Below are 22573 nucleotides of genomic sequence, written 5' to 3'. Positions count from 1 at the left end.
GGTAAGAGCTCATGGAGCTCTTGTGAAATCTCACAAGATTTTTGTGAGATCTTGCCAGAAGCTGCTGCTGCTTCACTGCCACCTCTTTGGGTTCTGCCACCTTAGGCAGCTGCCCCGTCCTGCCTCATAGGTGGACCAGCTCTGAGTGGAGGGATACCGCCACCCAATCCACACAGACAAGACACACAGAGCCCAGCAAAAAGTGAGGTTGGATTGCAGCCTAACTTGAGTAAGATATATTGATATTGTTGCCACCTAGTGCCCAAAAGACAAATCCCTTTGTTTATAAAAGTCAAGACTAAGAATGCTTGAGTTTAAGGTGTGTCCCCCACCCTCCAAAATGTGAGGGACATGCAGATAAAGAACAAAATTTAGCACAGTCATTACTTAACATTGCTGGCATGGACACAACATGAATGTGTTCACAAGTGGCCAAAGTTGCCAAAAACAGGAAATGCTCTTTGACATGAATAAGACAAAAGAAGGCCGGTTGTTCAGTTCATCCCTGTCTGAATTTTTTAAAGTCCAAAACTGTTAGTAGATGAACTCATAATTGGCACAGACAGGGTTATATGAAGCTATGTGTTCAGTAATCTGGAAAATGTTGTTTTATGGATCTGTCATGACATAAATTATGCTAATGTAGTATGAGTTTAAAGCACAATACTTAACAGAGCTTGAGAGAGAGAAATATTGGCTATGGGAAAGGCACTAAGCAGGCTGGAACACAGCCTGGGTTACAGTTCATTAATACATGGTGAAATAAACAATATATAGAAGGGGGAAAGAGTGGACTGTTTCCATGATTTGCACTAGATTTATTCCTGTGCCGCAATATGTACGTTAAAAAAGGTGCACGGGAATTTCTTGCTGAAAAATAATACCAGGAATTATTCTTCAAACCTGATCAACATCTCCCCCACACCTGATTTCTCACAAGAATGACACCAGCGCTAAACAAGTAATCAAAACCAATTTTAACTACTTGTTACAACAGTGGGTGAAAGTGGGTGTGGGTTACAAAAGTAGGCGAAGTTACCATCCTAGCTGAAAAGGAGTGAAGACAATGTGATCAGTTATGTTGCTGCGACTGCTAAAACTTGCAATGTGTGGTCCATTGTACAGTAGATATGGTACTACAATTAGTCTTGGGCCAACAAACTGCCTAGTGGTTTTCATAAACAGGCTAGATGAGAGGATGGAGGATGTTATTAAATCTCCAATGACAGCAATTTCAGAGATATTCCTATAAGTCAGCCATCATACACTATTAATTGGAAAACCTTATGAGCTACCGTAGATTTGGGAGCCATAGGCACAAGAAACAGCGATGCAATGTGCTGAATATTCTCAGTAATACCAAGTGTATTAATGAATAACATAATATAATGGAAAGTTTAATAGTGCAAACTGGTTGCACTGGGAAGATTTGTTACATGGGTTATAAATCTTCTATCTGTTTTATAATGTAAATTTCTTTGGGATGCCTCGTATGAAACAATTCATAAATTAACTTTAAAAAATGATAATCTTTAAAGCAAAAGCAAAACAGGCAGATGCTTAAAAGGCCTAAGTTGAGGTGTTTTTCTTAAAGACACAAACCAGTTCAATTTGTTTCGTTTCCATTAGTACTGGGGCTCTGAATATATCTGGATTGACTAGTATATATGGGATCCCATTTTCAATCTACGTTTGTAGAAGGGAAGCAACACCTGTGTAGTAAAGTACATATGTATATATATTTTAATCAGAAAGCGCCTAGAGCAAATGGTTTCAACATCTGTAAACCCTTCTCACATCTTGGGCTATGTATTTATTTACTATTATTATTTTGAAATATGGTTGGTTCTGCCATAAGTTCAGTCAGAGTTCATAAGGGCTTGATGTGCCTTTGGTAGAATTCTTTAGGGATAAAGTAGTTTTATTCTCATATCCGAAATTCCTGAACAAATTGGCATCTGAATTTGATCTAAGTGACTGCATCAACCTGCTTACATCTTCTCTTAGAACAAATATTTTAAAAAATAACAATCTAAAATCTTAATTCACATATTTACCTAGAAACAGCCGTGACACTAACATCTGGAGTATTTGTAGCACATGTAGAATAATCCAGGAAGGTGAGTATATTTAAGAGGTTTAATGTCAGCAGATAAACTTTGGTGACTTAGCACCTGTCAGACTCTGGATGCAACCCCATTCTTGAGATATGCCGGCTGCAGGATGGGATGGGGGTATTATTATACAGCAGTCCCAGATGTGCACAGTCCACCAGTAAAGATCTATAAGCATAATTTTGCAGATACATCAGCACAAGTCCACGTTGGCATATTTGTGTTGCTGATACAACTTCACCAGTGAAGGGACAACCCAAGCTACGTGGAAATGGGACTATGATAGGAAGTTGTCAGGTCCTGTGCTTCCTCAGATCCTACCTCCAACACTGGCAAGTTATGGAGTAAGTCAAACTCCACTGACTGAACTCAGTGGAGAGCAAAAACTACCATCTTCCAATTTACCCACTTTGCCACAATGAAGTAGATAATCCAGACTAATTTGGCACCCTGTCATAGCATGCCAACACTAGTAAATAAATTATTGACAAGGAAACCATAACTCAGAAGACAGGGTGCAACTATTGTGAACCCTTAGAACACACAATGGATCAATTTGGTGGCAGGAACTATGGAGACAGTACATTTTGTGTTACAAAGGGAACTTTTTGTTCAACTAGGCCACAGAACACAAATAGGAAGACTTTACAATATGATTGATACTTCCTTTTCAGTTGAGAATAAACAATCCATGTTTTATCCTCATGTACATCTTATGTAAGAATTATGTTTATGAACTGGATGCAATGAGAGGTTGCAGGCACAGCTGCTCATAAACCCTGATAAATACTTAATTTAGCATGACACTAAAGGGAAAGGAAATAATTTTTATCTGTTCATTAGTCATCCAGCTACTGGGCTAGCCCTGCATAAATTATACAGACCACATTTCAATTTCAAAGTGGCTTATATTTTACTGCTTCCTTCTCACTTAGTTAAACTGGGAGGTGTGCGGCTGATAAGGTTTTTATGTACTCCTGCATTACCTTTTTCTTTCTTAACATCTCAAGATGTTGCAAAGCACAAGATGTTGCTGGCAATAACATTCAGAGTGAGCCTTGAGCTCAACAAATTTCACAGATCCACATGGTGCAATTTCTAGCTGTTGCCAAAAGGAAACGAATGCATTTGATTTGCAAATTTGAAAAGCTGTGTTTGTGTCAGCCTCACAGTTTCCACAGCACCAGCCTTAAACTGATAGCACATGTTGCAAAGGGAAGATTTATGGAACCCACCTAGTGAGCCCTGATCCTTCCACTCATCTGGTACTACACGTGTATATCATAGAAGCATCCAGTTAACATCAGAAAAACTCATGAAATGAGAAAGAATAATCAGTTTTTCAGCCTATTTTACATTAAACCAAAGAAAAAAGATATCCTTCTGCTCCTTCTCACCTGTAAAACCAGTGGTGCCTTTTCCCCAGTGCACAGAAGCTGCATGCATAGAAAAAGATATAAAGAATTAAGACCATGCATATACATGCATGCACAGGTATGTATACATTCTGCACATACTTGTTCTACTGACCCTGTCACAACTTCCAAGGAGCCAGTACCATCAAGAAGATCACAGAATGCAACCTTCAAGATGACTTTAAAAGATAAAGGGCAGAGGGACCCCTGACCATTAGGTCCAGTCGTGGCCAACTCTGGGGTTGCGACGCTCATCTCGCTTTATTGGCCAAGGAAGCCAGCGTACAGCCTCTGGGTCATGTGGCCAGCATGACTAAGCCGCTTCTGGCGAAGCAGAGCAGCGCACAGAAAGGCTGTTTACCTTCCCACAGGAGCGGTACCTATTTATGTACTAGCACTTTGATGTGCTTTCAAACTGCTAGGTTGGCAGGAGCAGGGACCAAGCAACGGGAGCTCACCACGTCGCAAAAATTCGAACTGCCGACCATCTGATTGGCAAGTCCTAGGTTCTGTGGTTTAACCCACAGAACCACCTGCATCCCTAAGATGACTTTAGGACATGTTAATAACATATACAAAACAGAGTGTATTTCGGAAAGTTGTTTTTCTGTTTGCAGTGGATGTGGACATGTCCTAAAATATCTTAACCAAATTTTGAGGATGATGGTTCCTAAGATCAAGGAACAGGTTTTCATTGATGGTGGGCTGAACCATTAAAAACTGCAATTAGGCTGCTAGCTAATTGAAGTAACCCATGCACTGCTTCCATGGAGCCAGTTTCTGGGTGCTTCAGTCCATGCTAGGCCCCTTTCATCTCACAGGGATAAAGAAAGGCTATAAAATATGTACAAAAACATTATTTACTTATTTGAAAATTATGGATCTCCTATTGTTGATCTCCAAGGCAATGAAAAATTACAATGAACAAAGAAAAAAGAAAAAACACCCTAGTAGAGTTAAAAACAACATCCATTGGGGATGCAAAACCATATGAAGCAAATCAAATAAATAGGATAGACTTGGCCTAGTGCCTAAAGAATAGCTGGAGAGGCAGTAGGTGGGTCTCCTTTGGGAAGGAGATCCATTATTATTATTATTATTATTATTAGGGAGCACAGAAAGACAGACACAACCCCAGACTTTTTCCTCTCTCTAGTAGCCGTCCACCAAATCTCTGCAGGTGAGGGCTTCCAGGAGAGGACATTTACCAGTAATTTATTAATTTGTTTAACAAAATTTATACACTACTTGATTGTAATAAAACCTCTAAGCAGGTTTACAGGAAATATTAAAATCACATTACAGTGGTACCTCGGGTTAAGTACTTAAGTCATTCCAGAGGTCCGTACTTAACCTGAAACTGTTCTTAACCTGAAGCACCACTTTAGCTAATGGGGCCTCCTGCTGCCGCCGTGCCGCCAGAGCCCAATTTCTGTTCTTATCCTGAAACAAAGTTCTTAACCTGAAGCACTATTTCTGGGTTAGCGGCGTCTGTAACTTGAAGCGTATGTAACCTGAAGCGTATGTACCACTGTACATACTGTTAATAGGTACCACTGTATTACTGTTAATATTAAAATTAACAGTAAAGACACCTCAAGAACTACACGTCGAGATCCGATAGGCCTGCCTCAGCAAAAATGTTCTTAGCAGGTGCCAAAAAAATAAAAATGAGTATGGAGAAGGCGCCTGCCTGATGCCAACCGGCAGGGAGTTGCAAAGTGTAGCTGCTGCCACATGAAAAGATCTTGCAAATGCAGGAGAAGTATTATGCGGCACCTGTAACCGTGCCAGTTCTGCAGAGCGGCCAAGTGGGCTACCTCACACTATACTGAATTAATTGAAAGCACAGGAGGTCTGCAGGCATTGCAGTTAGGCCAGTCCAAGAGGGTCATCTAATCCAACCCCTTGCAATGCACAAATCTTTTGAGGCGGTGGTGGGGGGTCCTTCTATTCTTGAGTCCTTTAGAAGGGCCCCTGGGGCCACGGACTGGCTATTCCCTCAAGTTTCCTCACTCGCCTCTTTCCTGTCCCTCCTCACCGCGGCTGCTGCTATTGTCGCTGCCGGACCTTCCTCTCAGCCAACGGTGGCTGCTGCTTATGTGCCCACCCCCCAAACCCCGCCACTCTCTTTCTCTGCTCCCTCAGGCAGTTCGGCCCAGCGCGCGCGAGCGCGCCGACCAGTCAGCCAGCCGGCCCGCCAGTCGCCTCGTCCGTGCGCGCGCGCCTTCCCCGCGCGCTCGCGCCCCGTGACCGTCCGCTTCCCCTCTGTCCCCCGGCGCGCGCGCACGGCCACACACGCACGCACACGCTCTCTCGCTCTTCTCCCCGCTAGTCCCTCTTTTCGGTGACGTGAAGGGGCGCGCGGTGGCAGCACCTCCCCGCGCGCTGCTTAAAAATAAGAAGAAAAGAGGGAGCGAAACATGAGAGCCCTAGTGAGCTCCAGCTCCCGCCGGCAGCAGCAGAGGAGGCATCACCCCAGCCAGGCTGTCCTCGCTGAATTGCGGCCGCCTTTCTATCGAACGACCAGAAGGGACTTGCTGCTGCTGCTGCTGCTGCCGCCACCGCCACGACCACCTCCTCCTCGTCTTCTCTTTCGCGCGCCAACGCGGGAGCCCTTCGCGCCGGCAATTTCGACGCCTCAGCCGCGCCAACTAAACCGGCCCTCGCGCAAACTTCCCCGCGCAAACTGCGCGGCACCTTTCACTCGCCGCCCCCCTTTACACCACACGCGACGCGCGCTCTCCTCCCCTCTTTTTTTGGTCCCTCAGACATCACTCGCTCCCTCCTTGGAGGCCTCCCCCCCCATCCTCTCTGTCTCTTCCCCCCTCTCCACCCCCGGATCTAAGGGGTTTCCCCCCACACACACCACACGGAAAGCTCTCGCTCTTGGATTTGCCTTGGGATTTGCCAGGGAAGCTCGCGGAGGCATGGTCGCTCTGAAGATGCTCCCGCTCAAGCTGCTCTTGGTGGCCGTGGTCCTCTGCTTCTTCGAGGGGGAGGCCCGCTTTGGGGAGAGCGGGGGGGCCAAGAGGAGAAGGTGCCTGAACGGCAGCCCCCCCAGGCGCCTCAAGAAGCGAGACAGGAGGCTGATGCTGCTGGAGCCGCCCCTCGGAGGGGAACTCATGTGCCGGGGTTTCTACCCTCGCCTCTCCTGCTGCCCCAGGGCGGACAGCCAGGGCTCGCTGCACGTGGAGAACAAGGTAAGGCGCGCGGCGGCGGCGGGTGGGAGGGCTGCACACTCCGGGGCTCACCTGAGCAGCAGCAGCAAGAGGAGGAGGATTTGGGGGGGGGGTCCTCCTCGTGATCTGGGAGGGTGGAAGGAGACTCCTGGGGGAGAACCAAGGAGAGGTGGACCTGTATCTGTCTGTCTCTCTCCTCTTCAGCAGGCTTGCAAAGGTGGTGAGAAGGCCAGCAGCTCTGGGGAGGTGTCAAAGGTGGCCTGAGCTTGGGTGCTTCAAGCAGTAGAGGAGAAAGGTGAGGGTGGGGGATAGGTAGACGTCTTCACCTGGACTGATTTCTGTTGGCCAAGGAGCCCATGAAACTCTGGAGTGGCTCAGATCTTCTTCATCAACCCACATGTTATCCCAAACTCAGGCTTAGCAAAGGAGAGAGGACTGCAATCCCAAACGGACTTTTGCCCGGGAATAAACTCCGTTGAACTTTCTTGCAAGTGAACTTCCATTGGCTCGCACTGTAAACCCCATTAAGTATAGTTTGACTTAGTTTTGAGCATAAACGTGTAAGAAAGATAGCGCTGTTGTGCCTCTTGGATACTGGCACCTTTGATACTGTTGTGCCCTTGTTTCCTTTCCCTCTCTTCTAGGATGGGGTGCTAATTTCAGGAGCACGGTGTGTGGGTGTGGGTGTGTTGGTTCCTGCAGGTTTCTGTTGTCCCTCAAGCACAACAGTCCTTGGAAAACTTGTTACAAGGTTTTGGTTGGTCACTGATGCTGGGTCTTCAGAGATTGGCGATGTCAAAATCTGGACGCGGGGCAGATAATTAGTTTGTACAAAAAAAACCCAAACCTTGACCGCAGGTTAACAATCTAGGATAACAATTTATTGGGGGGGGGTAAAATTGTGAAATTTTGTGTACTATTGTATAGTGAAGGGATGCTGCAGCCCCTGGAAGCCCCAATTGTCAAGTGGTCCCATCTAGAAGAGAGCAGAAAGAAGCTGAGTTAGAAAACAGGTAGACTTTCATCCCGGTCTGGATGAGACATGGGACGGGAGGGGGGGGCAGAGATGCTGCCAATAAAGTCTGGAGGGTTTTCTTGGAGTCAGTCAACGCTCCCTGGCAGCCGTGGGACTGTAAATTAAGGTGGCGGTGGTTTCCCCGTTTATTTTTTCTGAGGGTAGAAAAGTGTGTACGATTCTCTCCACATGTTTGGTCAGGAAACTTCGGGTAGCAGATGGTGATTGGGAGAGCAGATGATGCCAGGACGCTGCAAAGTTTTTACGAGCTCTTCCACCGATTAGGTCGGTCCCTTGCTCTGGAGAGAGAAAAGGGGAGGGGGGGAGAGAGAGGATTCCCTGAAGTTGTTCCTCGACAAACTGGAGGGGTTGCAAATGGATCTTTCTCAAACGGGATAAAAGGAGGGTATCTACTGGATTGTGTGTGTGGAAAGAGAGAGAGAGAGAATTTGCTTTTTTGCAGCGTGACAGTTTTAACGTCATTAGACTTGATGGCATTCTGAGGATAAATGAAAAATCCTAGGCATCCTGGAATAAGAAGGGCGCCTGTTCAGGGGTCTGCTGTTCTTCTGCGTTCCAGCGTGTTGGTGTTCTCTAAGTTTTTCAGGCTATTGTTTCCATCAGAAGGGCAATGTGTAATGCTGGATCTAGGGAGGGAAACGTGATGAATAAATGTCATTGAGAATCACTGCACGTGAAATAAACAATCAGGTGTCTTTCTCACTGCCCCCTCTTTCCCCCTGCTCCCCCTTCCAGCTTTTAGGTTTAATTAAGAATTCCTCCGTTACAACACTGCAGTTGTCAAGGTCTGAGAGCGTCTTGGAAAACTTGTGTTTCAGTCTTTCTGGCCCAAGCATAATAAAAAAAAAAATACCCAGCCTGAATCGAATTTTTATGCTCAGTTCACGGTAGATTTCACTCCATTCTCATGTAAACAGCTTCTACGAATCAACATATGTGTCTGGGTGGTATCTCTCACTTTGTTTTGTAACAAAAAGCCATATTGCATCATTTAATTTGCTCAAGTCATGCAAATAGGGAAAAAATCAATAGGACAAAAAGGGGTCGACTTATCCTCCTCCCCACTAAACTGCTGCCCACACACAGAGTCCTGTTGCTTATGGCAAAAGAATAACAACAACACCATTGTATTTGTTGGTTGGTTCGCTAATGGGTGAAACTGGAGAACATCATTCTCCTTCAGTCCCCAGCTCTGTCCAAATGCTCATGCCTTTTGAGAGAGCATTTGTCCTATCGCCTCTGTTCCCAGATGAGCGAGAGCTGTCTTTGCTGCAGGGATTTCAGCAAAGGAAACTCTATTCTTACCAGATGCAGCAGGAGTTTGGTTGAATATTTTCTCCGCATGTTTGGCCAGAGGTAGTGTCAGCAAAGCTCCTGTGTGGTAATCACATTAAACTACACACTAACTACATTCAGATAACCTCCTAAAGTCTCTAACTGAAACCCACAAATGCCAGAGTCAAGCGTGGAGGGGGGTGTCCTTAATTTATCCTGTTAGTAACATATAGAAATGAGCAGCAGCATCTGCTGGATGGACTCTCTGAAATCTCCCTGTAATAAATAAGCTCTCTGTGGTGGATTAAAGGTGAGACAGGCTTTACACAATACTTGCATTTCTACCCATTTACAGAACTTGATTTCTTAGCACTCTTTCTTTTGTGGCTGGTGACATCTAAAAACACTTTTAACTGGAAGGACATGATTTAATGTACATCTCAACCCATCATTTCAGGCTATGTCATATCCATATATATCATATCAATCATTTAAACAAAACTTGGCAATAAACATTTTTGCACGTCTGTGTACCAGATGGACAAAAATATGCATTTTTTCCATTTTCATGTGCAATGCAATCCTATTCATGCTTACTCAGAATCAAGTCCCATTGATTTCAATGGAATTTACTCTCAGGTAAGTGTGCTTTGGAAAGTTTGCCACTTCTGATTCACGTGACACATAATGGATGACTTTCCAAGCAAAATGTGTCTAGTGCATTTAGTGATAGCAGACTCTGAACAGGGTGCTCTGGAAATGCTCCAGGAAGTACGTCCCTATGGCTGTGCTGTGACACTGCACTTATGATATACCCACCCACAGACAAGGGTAAGGGTGATAAGAAATAAGTGTTTCAGCAGTTTTTAAAAGTAATGAAGCACACTCAGCAGTCATTTCTAATTACAAAAAGCCTCTTGGTTTAAGACTACATTTGTCAACCCTCTGGCAATTTAATGATCAAATTATTGATCTGTATTTCTAATGAAATGCTGCCAGCCTCTTAAGTAGTGCAAAGCTGCAACAGAAAATGCACAGACACATGAAATTACAGTCTCCCTTTATCATTTTTATTTTGTTTTGTTTTGTTTGCATGATGTCATTGACATTTTATCCCTACCTTCTGGTGCTCTGGATTATTCTCCATTTACCATTGGATTCTCTAAATTCATAAGCAAATAATGACATATTAAAGTTTTGTGCATTGGTTTTTTTTGTGTGTTTTTTTTTAAGTTTTCTTACAGGCTGTCAAACACAGTGATCTTCTCTACCTTAGTTGGTTTCACAGCCAAGGCTGTCAGGGAATGGGTGAAAAGTAATTGTTTTCAAGTGTGCCCTTTTACAATCATTTGTTTGCTCTGGCTCTTTCTTCAACAAAAGCTATTGTTGAACACATCCAACTAAACAAATAACTCATCTTGGGGTCCCTGTAACAGCTGCCTTGGTACAATGATCTATTTACATATTGTCCTAAAATTGAAACTGAACTCCTTAATGACATAATCTAGTACTATAGTACCAAATGAAGCATATGCTGAAACTAGCAGCTGAACCATCTTGAAAGCATTCTGTTCGCAGGAATAATTACTTGTATACCAAATACTGCTTCATATTAACATCAGAACTGAATGCTATGATTTTTCTGCTGACTTGCCTCCTTGCACCCATGTGAAATGGTACAAGTTGTGTTGGCCAGATTCTCTTGTAAAATCAGAAGAAATTATGCTCCTATATGCCTGTTCCCTTTCACCTTTAGCTTAATAGTGCCAACCCAACTTTGTAAACTACAAGTCCCTGCATATTTATCTCACCTGCCTTCTCTTGGCTTCAGCTTCCTGGGTAGAGATTAAAGGATGAGTTAACATATGTTATGAATCAGTCAGTAGGCATAATAATTAGTAAGCATACTGTAAGCTTAAGCCACTATAATTTCATGGTTCTACATATTGCTTTTGGAAACAGCAAACTAATTTGAGTATAACAAATCTGATTTTTTTTTAAAAAATATATGCTCATTCTTAAAGATACATTTTACATTTGGGGGGAGGGGTACATTTATTCAGATTAATCTACATTTGCCATGCCCATGACAGATTTGCCAGTGAGTGAAACAGGGTCTGTAGGAACTGATGCATGCAGAAAGTCCCAGTCCCTGACATCATCAGTTAACAGGATCTCAGGTAACTGATCTGTAATCTGAGAAGGAATAATAGCTCAGTGGTAGAACACCTGCTTGGCATGCAGAAGGTCCTAGTCAAAAGAATAAGGTAACAGATTATGTGAATGGCCTCAGGCTAAGAGCAGCTTGCCACTCAAGAGTAGGCAGTATTGGGCTGGCATAAAGCTGAGCTGGTATAAGCCTATTTCCTGTGTACCAGAACTCATATATAGCAAAGTAGGCTAAGTCTGCAATACGAGAGCAGTATGAACTAACATACCACACAGAGACAAGATCAAGTAGGGCATGTTCACATAGAGACTTTCTCACACCCCATTAGGCCTGTTTCTCTGGGCACACCTTTGATGCTGTGTGTGTGTGTGTGTGTGTGCGCGCCACCATAGGTGAGGGAAGTCCCTGTGTGAGTGTGTCCTTAATGTGTATTTCATAGGGCCAATCCAACCATAAAGGCAAACTAGGCAAATCTAGAGTGTCAAATTCCAGGGGTGCCCACTACAGAGCTGCTTCCTGTGCTTTTGGAGGAGGCAAACAGGGGCAGCTTAGCAGCTCAAGGCCTGTGAGAGAGGAACCCCAGTGTCCCAAGAGCCTTAAACACTGTAGTAAAAGGGAAGAAAGTAATGTAGTGAGAGATATTTAAAAAGAGGACACAAGAATTACAGCCTAGTCAGCTTTTGTTCATTTCATGTGCAATACAGTAGTCTGAATTTTTGCAGGACGCAGCAACTGCAACTAGCAAGTTGCTTGTGAGCATTCCTTGCTCAACCCCTGCTCTGTGGCTGCTCTGCTTCTCCTCTCTCTCATGCCCAACAATGCTGGCCTTCCACTGTCAGCTGTGTGGAAGTCCACCCCTTGCTGCTTTGGGTGGCAGCCCTGCCTGGGCTTGAGTTCTGCGAGCTGGGGGTGCAAGAGCTGGGCAGATGTGGGTGGCACCACTTTGGGAAGGACTCAGGGGCAAGGACCACCACCAGTAGATGTTAATCTACTGAATGAGGGGCTTTATGTGGGCCTTTTATTCTGTGAGATTGGCTGTTTTGCCCAGTTAAAATTTAAAAGCACAGTCTGGGCTCTTATTTTTCTTCTGAGTCTTGGGTTGATGATTTTTGTCTGCAGTAGGATCAGTTGGGGAGAGCTCAGCAGGCCCCAGCTGCAGTGATGAAGTATGGTGTGAGAGAAGGGTCGTGCCAAGTAAGGGGGACTTGACACAGAGAGTTGGTGGCTGTGTCAGCTTCTTCTCTTGCCAGAGTAATTGTGGTTGTTGTTATCAGCCAGCCCTCGGATGCTGTTATTAAGTACCAGGTCAGTTTTAAATAAAATCTCCCTCTTTCACAATTTGTGAAAGCTGAGCTGGCTTGTATTACCAGTACTTGCTGAGTTTAACTGATCTTACCCAGCTTTCCCTACCTGAGTACTTGGTACAGTGTCAGGGCAAACTTGGGGGTCAGGGAAGAGGGGTTGCTGTGACAGTAGAAATTGGATCTCTCTCTCTCTCTCTCTCTCTCTCTCTCTCTCTCTCTCTCTCTCCAAGCTTCCTGTTTTCTTGAGTGGGACTCTAGTGTGTCTGTGCCTTTTATTGGGCAATTGGAACAGATTAGGGATTCAGCTAGTTTACCATCCAGCCTGCTGCCCAGCAGTCTTTCTGCCTGAGCTAACAGAAGTGGTCTTGGAGGTAGTGTTGAGGCCACTAAATCTTGGATGCCTCAGAACTTCTATGGTCACAATAATAACCATGGGGTGCTATCAGCCTAATGCATATGGCAGACCACACTCCGGATCTGGTCCACCAGCTGGGAAGAGGGTGATCTGAAAGTGGGGGAGGGGTTAACTTAAGTTGCTTGTCATAGTCTTATAATTTCCTGTTCAGATTTAGGTATTCAGCTGCTTTCTCCCTCTTCAGCAGCTGGAGACCTATTAGAATCGTCTGCCTTTTGGAGGCTGATGGATCCAATTGGGTTCCAGGCTACTCTGGGAGATACTGCTGTCAAAATCCTAGTTAACCTGTGGACTAGGTGGATGATGTGGACTATGGTTGCCCTTGAGCACCCTGTCCTGTTTGGTAGAGCCAAATTGACTTCTTGGTATCACCAGAGCTTAGAGCAATGAAACAGCTTGAGTACACGTAGATGAAAAATCCAGATGAATGCAACTGAACACTAGTGAGTGTTCATTATTAAGTCTCCTCAATAGTAGTGAATATAATGAAGAAGCACTTTGCTGCCTCAATTGCATCCTCACTATGCCACACAACAGAGCTTTTTAGGTAGTATGGAGCCTTTTATTCTCAGCCCAAAGGAGGTGGATGAACCAATGTCAACCACTGTGACTTTTGTAAAGCATTTTGGGGATAAAATCCCTTGTATCCAAGTAAGGTAAAGTATCCCTGCATGGTTAAATCCAGTCAAATTCAACATGGGGTGCAGCGTTCTTCTCCACTTTCAGGCTAAGGGAGCCAGTGTTTGTCCACAGACAGCTTTCCAGGTCACAGAACACCGTGACAAACGCCAGAGCACACAGAAACACTGTTTACCTTCCTGCCACAGCAGTACCTATTTATCTACTTGCTCTGGTATGCTTTCAAACTGCTAGGTTGGCAGGAGCTGGGACAAAGCAGGAGCTCACCCCGTCACGTGGATTCAAACTGCCAACCTTATGATCGGCAAGCCTAAGAGGCTTCATGGTTTAGATCACAGCGCCACCCATGTCCCTGTCCCTTGTATCCACCATGCCTTTCACTGCAGCAGGTGACTCTCAACAGATAACCAGAACGCTATCTTGTCCTGTTTTGTTAAGTTGATATGGCTTGAGAATATGGACAAAATTGTTGGATCTGCATAGGTGACCACATTTGCTCTTGACCCTTGGCCTTCATAGCTAATGAAAACTAGTAAAGAGTGGGTGGCTTGCTCAACCAGGGAGGTGATTAACATCTCTGTATAGGAGGGAGTTATCTCTAACTCCTTAAAGGAAGACATTAGACTTAAGAAATGCTCCCAGGATTCAGAGAATTTAAACAACTATTGACTGCTACTGTCCCCTTCTTGAGCAACATTGAGTAAGTTGCTACTAACTAGATCCAGGCTCTGTTGGAGGAGACTGATTGTCTGGATCCATTTCAATTGGAGTTTAGGCCTGGCTTTAGCATGGAAACTGCCTTGGTTGCCCTGTGTGTTGAGAGACAGGCAGAGTATGATGCTGTTGATTCTCCTTGATCTCCCAGAAACTTTTGATACCATTGACCATAGTATCCTTCTGGAGCATTTGTCTGAGTTGGAAGTGGGTGGTACCACTTTACAGTGGTTTCAGTCCTATGTGGATGGTCATCTTCAGACAGTGGTGCTTGGGGATGTTGTTTAACCCCATGATCCTTCCTATGAGGGGTACTGCAGTGGTCAATTTAATTGTCAGTGCTATTTATTGTGGCACCTTAATGACTAACAGATCTGTTACAGCACAATATTCCACGGGCTACAGTCCACTTCATCAGATTGATCAGATTTCCTTTGAAGCAAAATATTTTAGTGCATCGTATGTGGTAATTGTCTTACCAAAGTTAGGATGTCTGTGTTATTAACAACTGCTTTGTGAATTACCACTCTTTATTATGTAATTATCACTGTCTGTATTCTTTTTCTGCATTTCATTTCCCTGTTTACAGTATCCTCTCCCTGTGTATGTATATACCTGTAAATTCATGCACCTGATAAAGTGGACTGTAATCTACAAAAGTTTATGCCTTAATAAATTTGTTAGCCTCTAAGGTACCACAATGCTCTTTGTTGTTTTTAAAACAACAGTGTTTTTACTTGTCTGCAGAAATCAGAAGGGAGGCTGTTAGAATTACCCTAGGAGGGGAGTTCCATGAGAATTAGCTCAGAGCTTGAATATTCTAGTGAATTACCTCCAACAGCTGCTTAAAGCTTGCAGCTGCCTAGAAGAAAACACAGCAGTTACCTCTTGGTAAAACTTGAGCTATGCACAGCCCATCAGGAAACTATGTGTAATGTTAATTTTATAATTTATTAATCATATTCTACACATACATAGACATCCTAACATGATGTACAAAACGCAATAAAACACAGCCAAAAACAACACAGTAAATAACTGGATATAAATCTAAAAGTTTATATCTGCATAAGTAGAGACCCATGTGGCAGAGGCATTTTCATCCAAGCTGGGAAAGTTTATCAGATAAACAAATTCAGTTGTCTGCAAATGCAGATAATGAGTGCCTCCTCTTGAGAGGAACACTGTTCCACAGAATAGGGGAGCCACACACAAAAAACCCTGTTTTGACTTACTGTGGAAAAGGCTTCTAAGATCGTTGCAACTTGAAATAGAATCTCTCCCACAGACTGCAATGATCTACTGAGTATGTAAGGGATAAGGCATTCTCTCAATTAATGAGTAATAAGTTGTCCATCTTTTGAGTTTTATTTGTGGACTTCTTTTGCCTGGCCTAGTCTGATGCATTTTTCTTTTCTCTGTGGTCAAACTAACATAAAAAAATCCGTACCCCTTCATCACAGCATACTATGTGTCTTTCTCCCTGTTATGGCTTCCTGCTAGACAGTTTCAGCTTCCTTTTTCCAAGCTACGGCTTCTTTTCAGACCTGGTGACATCAGGTGATGCATTCAGGCAGTTACCAACAACTCAGTGCTGCCTTCTCCTCATCATGCTCTTTATCCCTTATCTGTGGTGCTTCCATCACTTCCAGTTCCTCCATCGGCAGTGGTGCCACCTCCACCTCCATGGAAGATGTAGCAGTCATTTGTCCCAGGAAAAGAAGTTGTGTACTGTGCTGCTGAATTGGAAGTGCAGAAAGCTTCCATTTGGACATACCCTTTATGACCTTAAGGATGAAGGGCCAACTTTGCTTTGAGATGCCAAAATCTAGTGCTGAGACAGTTGCCACACTGGGGATCTAAACAATTAACAGTGTATAATAGAACTAAAGGAGAGTACTGTACAATTTTCTGAATTGTCAGTGCTTCACAAGTGCAGGCCATGCTTTAAAATGTCATATGGTTAAATTTAGGTGGTTTTTTTTGCTAAGACAGTTCCAGTGAATTGAGTGCATTTCACTGGCACAAGTGTAATGAAACCACTGACAGATCACTTAGCACGATGAAACACTCTCTCTGATCTAATTTGACTCCAAGTTTTATGTGATTGCCACCAAGCCAATAAATGTGATGACTCCAAACTTTTTTACAGTACTGTGGTGTCTCAGAAGAGCCATGATACAATATACACTAATTATGGGCTGACTCCAAATTGAATTAAGTAATAGAGCTGGATTTGGCATAGAAAATGTTTAATTCAAGCAGAATGAATGGAGCAATGTAGCGAAAAATTACTGTACTCTTTCCAAAAGAACTGCTCAGTATGACGTTACAGAGACTGAAACACCACATATCCCACATATTCCATGGTCTGAATAACATTGTTAAGTGTTGAATATCAAATTGATTCTAGGTTGTAAAATCTCCCAGAATGCAGAATGTGGCTGGGACATTATCCATATTATATTTTTAAAAATCTGAAAAATATATATAAAAAGACATCCATATGCATGCTGAAATAAATATTACATTTGACTTTCAGGTAATAAGTTACAAATAAATGGGAACATGTAAGGAGTGAAATATTGTCATGTATTTTTTATATATAAATGCAGTTGCTTTTTGACTGTAGAGCTTTTCAATGCAAAATGGTTTAGTGGCCAATTTCTATATTCTTGGGGGAGCCATAATATTCTCCAGATAGTGGCCTACAGGCGGAAAATCTCTCTTATGAGGGCTGGGGTCATTTAATAAAGTTGGTGTCATCTAGGAGGAAGGATTTCCCTGTTATGGCACATACAAAATCCAAAGAGTATTGGAACATTAAAGTCTGGAATCACATTCATTCACTCTCTCTCTCTCTCTCTCACACACACACACACACACACACACAGACAAAGAAAGACCTTTTGATAACAATTTTCATTTCAAATGCAACTGCTGGCAATATTTTACAATCCACTTTTAGAAAAATCTGTTGACTAGATTAATAGATCTTAACATAGACTGAGGGCTTCCTGTTGACCATCCCTGGTATGGAGTGTGTCATGTAAGTATATCACAGAGGACTTTCATGCATGGGAGAGGGAGGGACGGGAGAGAGGATTTAGATGACCATGGAAAGGTGAAAATAAACTAAATTGTTCACCAGTTTGTATTGAAAACTAAACTGGAGAAAAATTATGTTTCCATATTTGAAACATTATGAGCCCCCAAGTTTCATACTGACAGGACAGGAAATATGAGATTTGGTGAAATCACTATGCCAAACAATCTAAACCATATAAGCCAACAGCTGTTGTACTTATCAGAAACGCCGTAGCCAGCTACCACTACCACCTTCATGAGCTTCTCTGTTTAGTATCCCAACGTTGATCAGATTGGAATGAAAACCAAAGCAGGATGTGGCCAGTTCTATGGATGTGTTGCTGGCAAAAGGGAAAGTTTAGTCATTAAGCCTGAGGTTCTCTATTTCTATTCAACTATGAATTTAATTATGACAAGTTTCAGTGACTGTTCATTATACATTGTGCATTCATTCAGATAGTGTTCCAAATGTTAAAAGCAAAAATACTCATATTTTTGTTGATGAATGTGGTTTCTACTGTGCTGTAGATCAACTTCATAAGATTATATGTGGCCAGTGATAATTAAGCAATCCCATTCTAGAGCTAGCAATGAGTTGGCTTTTGACTAAACTGACTGGCTTTCAGGGCTGCAGAAAAACTGCACAGTCTCGTGCTAAAAATACTGGTGAATTATGGGTGCTCGGTTGCTTAGACTTATGTGTGTTTGCCTGTGACATTGCTGCTTTTACATGTATTCCTGTATAATTGCCCTGCTTAAACTGGCATCGGATATTTGCATTAGTTCACAGGCCTTTTTGCAGGAGGCGGGAAAGCTTATATGTCTCTGGTTTGTGGCTTGCAGATCTTTTCAGTTACCAACAACACAGAATGTGTGAAGATGCTGCAGGAAATAAAATGTGCACACTGTTCGCCGAATGCTCAGAATCTGTTCCACTCAACTGAGAAGGAGGCATTGGGAAGAGAACTAGTCCTTCCTTTCCTGTGCAAGGATTATTGTAAAGAATTCTATTACACTTGCAGAGGTCACATACCAGGTAAATCAACATTGTAAATAGTAATGTATTATAATTGTGTATACCTTTTATTGCTAACACATTGTGCAAAGCATCCTATGTGTGTCCTAATGTGTTTTATTCAGAAAATACTGTTCAGGGGTCTTACAATTGGATCTAGATAATCAGATCATCTACAGTTAAGTGTTTCTTTTCTTAAAATTCATTATGTTAACTTGGCATAGTGTACAGTTTGTCCTGTTCTCCCCATGGGACACTAAACCATAACTCCTGGGCACTGCCCTTTATCCAGTTGCTTAGTCTCGAGGCAACAGGATCTAGGCAACAGGTCCAGAGTGCAAACTCTGGTAAATCAGGATTGAGCACAGGCTCTGCAGGACCTGGGAGAGCTCCCAGTGGGTGTTCCCAGATAAGGCAGAGACCAGCACCTAACTGGCAACTTGCTTCTGGCTTGAAGCATCACACCTGTGTGCAAATGAACAGCCTCAGAATGTGCATTATTATTTCTCTTCTGAGGATCTCTCATGGAGAAGAGGCCTGTTTTATACCTTTTGCTGGAGTGTTGTATGTCAGAAAAGTGGAACTAATTCTGAAACTGTTCTCCTGCTTCTGCAAATACTATAAAAGGGTCACTGCTTAATGTTTTGCATGCAAAAGGTTCCAGGTTCAGTCTCTGGCATCTTCTGGTAGGGCTGAGAAAGACTCCTGACTGAAACCCTGAGGAGCTGTCACTACTTAGTGCAGACCGTACTGAGCGGAATGGGCCAGAGATCTTACTCATTATAAGACATCTTCCTATATTCTTGTGCACAAGCAGAAGAATGGGAATTGCTATCGAACCTAACCAACTACAGCACTGTTTACAAAATAGCATTAGTGGGGTTTTTATTTTTTATTCATGGTTCTTTTGATTCAACACTATAATTTGGATTCAAAGTGGAGTTATCATCATCATTACAATATTTATTATTTTGTATAGCACTTAAAATAAACTAAGCATTTAGTTGCAATTGAAAGCTGCCCAAAGACATTCAGCCTAAATATTGACAAGCCATTGGGGAAGGGGACATAGAAAAAATATGCAAAATATGGAAATGGTATATGGGAGAAACTGTTGATGTAAGTTTAATATTATTATCACACTTTAAAAAAATTGTAAAAAAAAAAAAAAAGCACACCCAGAAAAACAGTAAGGGAGGAAGACCAAGAAAAAAGGTTGGGTTTTCAGGAATGTTTGAAACGAAGTCACAGAGGAAAGTAATCCCAGCCATAGGGAGAAATGGAAGACCAGGGAAAACCCCTCAGTCCAAATAGAGGATCAAAGGAAAGGCAAGCAAAGAAACAGGAGACTGCCAGGTAGCAATAAAGGAAGTTGATGTCCTGTCCTCTTTGAAGCACTGTGCTAAAAGGGCCATATCAGAGGTCACAGGCAGCCTCAGGTGGAATAGTGGGTGTTAAATCATCAGCGAGGAGCCCCAAAATGCCTGATGCCTCAGAAATGTTCACTTGAAATTTTGAAATACAAATATGGACTCAGAAGACTACATGAGATGTCTACTTCATTTTTTAAAAAGTTTGTTGTCCTTTTAAGAAAGCTGATTTTGTAGTAATATAAGTTAAACATATCTAGAGGACTAAAGCAAACCTTCAATGTATTTGTAGGATTTGGACCAGTTCCATGGTGTTGCTAAACACATTGGGCAAAATAGTGGCGTTTGATAAACACACGAGACCACAGCATAGTAAATGTTATTCTTAATGTATTATGTAATAGAGAAGAGAATCTAGGCCATGAGATCTATGGTGACCATACATGGGACACAATCCAGATAAATTTACATTGTGCTTAAGTCCTTTGACACCAATGGGTTTTAGGAACACTCAACTTTCTCTGGATTGTCCCTGTAGTCTACTATCACCTTTCTCTGTACTATCAAAATGTTTTGCAGGGGATGTCTTATCCTCCAGCTGCTCCAACTTTAACCTAATTATCATAAATTATTCTGCTTTTTTTTTTAATTTGCATATATGCTACTGTCCCCTAGCAAAGGATTATGAGCACAGTGCAGGCAAAGACAGACACTTTTAATTCCCACTGTGATTGTTCCACAGTGCTTAAATGCCTTCCATTTAAATTTATGAGAATTAATTTGCCCCCAGGCAAATTAGACACTACTTGTTGCTTTTTAAAATGTTTCTGTCTATCTCTATCCACAAAATGAACTGTGTCCTGCTCTCTGATACTGTACCACCTTTTGAAATACAAAGTTGTGACTATATAATTGCAAAGCAGTTTTTCCTTCCATTATCTCTTTCCATGTTTACCTTAAAAGTGTAAATTATGTTGTCGTATAGGAAAGCTGAGGCAGTAAGATGCCATGGTTTGGCACTAATGTGCACAAACAGAACTGTGTAAAACTGAGTCTCAGTCTTGTGTTCTCCATCCTTCCTCTGAGGATTCTTAAGTGACTTCCTCTTAGATCCAAAAGCAATGAATATATTTTGCTCAAATCATAGTTTGCTCTTAAACTAGGATCAAACTGTGGTTTGGGATCTTGGTTTAAGAGCAAACTGTCATTGGAGCAAATCATAATACAGTACACTGCACTTGGACACAATGGAAAACTATGGTTTGTTGACAAACAGGAAATCAACTTTAAAATCCTTAGCACACGAGGGAGGATAGCTCAAGCTTGATTCTTGACTCTCCTTAGCTCTGCCCATCTATCTATAGCCAAACTATGGTTTGGTATTTCATCTGAATGCAATCACTGTAATGTGAAGAGTAGAAGAAATTAGCGGGTGCAACTCTATCACACCTTAAGTTGTATAATAATTATTTATGAAATTTGTACAGCTTTTTAAAAAAGTTGCATAAATAATAAGAGTTAAAACAAGGCATAGGCGAATATGAAGCACTTTTGGAAAAAAGGCTTTTCAAAAGAATATTTGTGTACAGAGTTCTTGATTTCTTTTAACTCTCAGGGATGCAGAACATTTTTGTAGTGTTCTTTGACTTGAGAAAACATTTTGAAAAGGCTTGATTTTCCCCTTTGGTGTGGTTTAACATGTATCTAAACTCATTCAAATATGAAAATATTATTATTGTCTTTGTAAACTACAGAGACGTTTCTAAGACTTTCCTAAACCAGCTGTTCTTTGCTCTTTATTGCATTCCCCAAAGCAAAGCAGAATAGATCAGAGTTGCCAAGACTGCCTGCTGAGCAGCGATAACAGATTAGATTAAATGTTTGGCTCATGCTGGAGGCCACTAAGAAGAATTTCTTTATCTTTTTATTTATTTTTAATACTATTTAAATAAAAATAATAATTATCACATATGAGAAGCACATCCTGCTAAACTTTAACATTGTGTGTGTGTGTGTGTGTGTGTGTGTGTACAAAAGTCATTGTTTTTGAGGAAAATTCACGCTATGAATTTCACGCTATGAAAAAAATAAGATGCTAAATGCTAAAGGAAGTGGAGAGAGAGCGATCTGAGCTGCACAGGAGCTGGAGTCGAAAGAGCCTCACTCCCTAGATCAACATATGTGGTGACGAATGACAAATTTATTTTCCTACAGAGCTTGTGTATATGTAAAACTGCTGAAGTGCATCAAGATGTCAAGTGCTTTTTGTGACCACCCAGGTTGCCTTGAAAGATAACCAGATGAAAACATAACTTTTAAGCACTGGGCTTTGGAGGAAATGGCTTACATGCTGTAGCATCAGCTAGAGTAGGATTTTTCCTACATCAATCAGATGCTAATAATCATTATAAAGACTTGTTCTGAAAGTGGGCCACAAGGACAATCAATCAATCAATCAATCAATCAATCAATACACCCATGTCCAACCAAGTAAACTGATTTGTTTGGCAGAGTGATCATTCAATGGTTCCTGAAAGTGGTGTGTTGAGCTTTGGTTTCTGTTTCTGGGGCAAATAACTGATGGCTCAATTCTATAGTTCTGTGATATTAAAACCAAGGAGAGGAGCAATTTTTAACAGAAAACACATATAGATTTCAGTTTATTTGATCTTTGCATCCCTTTCTAAGATCTGTAACAATTGCCAGAGGAGTAGTCTTCTTCAGCAAAAACAAGAGTAACAAATTGATTATGGCATAAACTTCCATTGCCTTAAGGCAGTAAACCTTGTCTACTCACAAGTAAGTCCTGTTGAATTCCTGGGGCTTTTTACCATGTA

At 42.3% G+C, this 22573-nt stretch overlaps 1 protein-coding gene across 2 annotated transcripts in view; it reads left to right on the top strand.

Moving 5' to 3' along the window:
- Window positions 1–5952: 5952 nt before the first annotated feature.
- Window positions 5953–22573, top strand: part of HHIP (hedgehog interacting protein) — a gene marked incomplete at its 5' end in the record, with an annotated part of 80285 nt that continues 63664 nt past the window's right edge. For both annotated transcript variants that reach the window (XM_081021927.1, XM_081021928.1), the window contains 2 exons: window positions 5953–6732; window positions 18195–18387. In XM_081021927.1, coding sequence (XP_080878053.1) covers window positions 5953–6732; window positions 18195–18387 — 973 coding nt within the window. The remainder of the gene's footprint in view (window positions 6733–18194; window positions 18388–22573) is intronic.

This window comes from Podarcis pityusensis (assembly GCF_964106645.2).
Source record: "Podarcis pityusensis genome assembly, chromosome: 9".
NCBI classification, from domain to species: Eukaryota; Metazoa; Chordata; class Lepidosauria; order Squamata; family Lacertidae; genus Podarcis; species Podarcis pityusensis.
The sequence above is the reverse complement of the archived record's forward strand: the minus strand, read 5'-3'. Positions and strand labels throughout refer to the sequence as shown.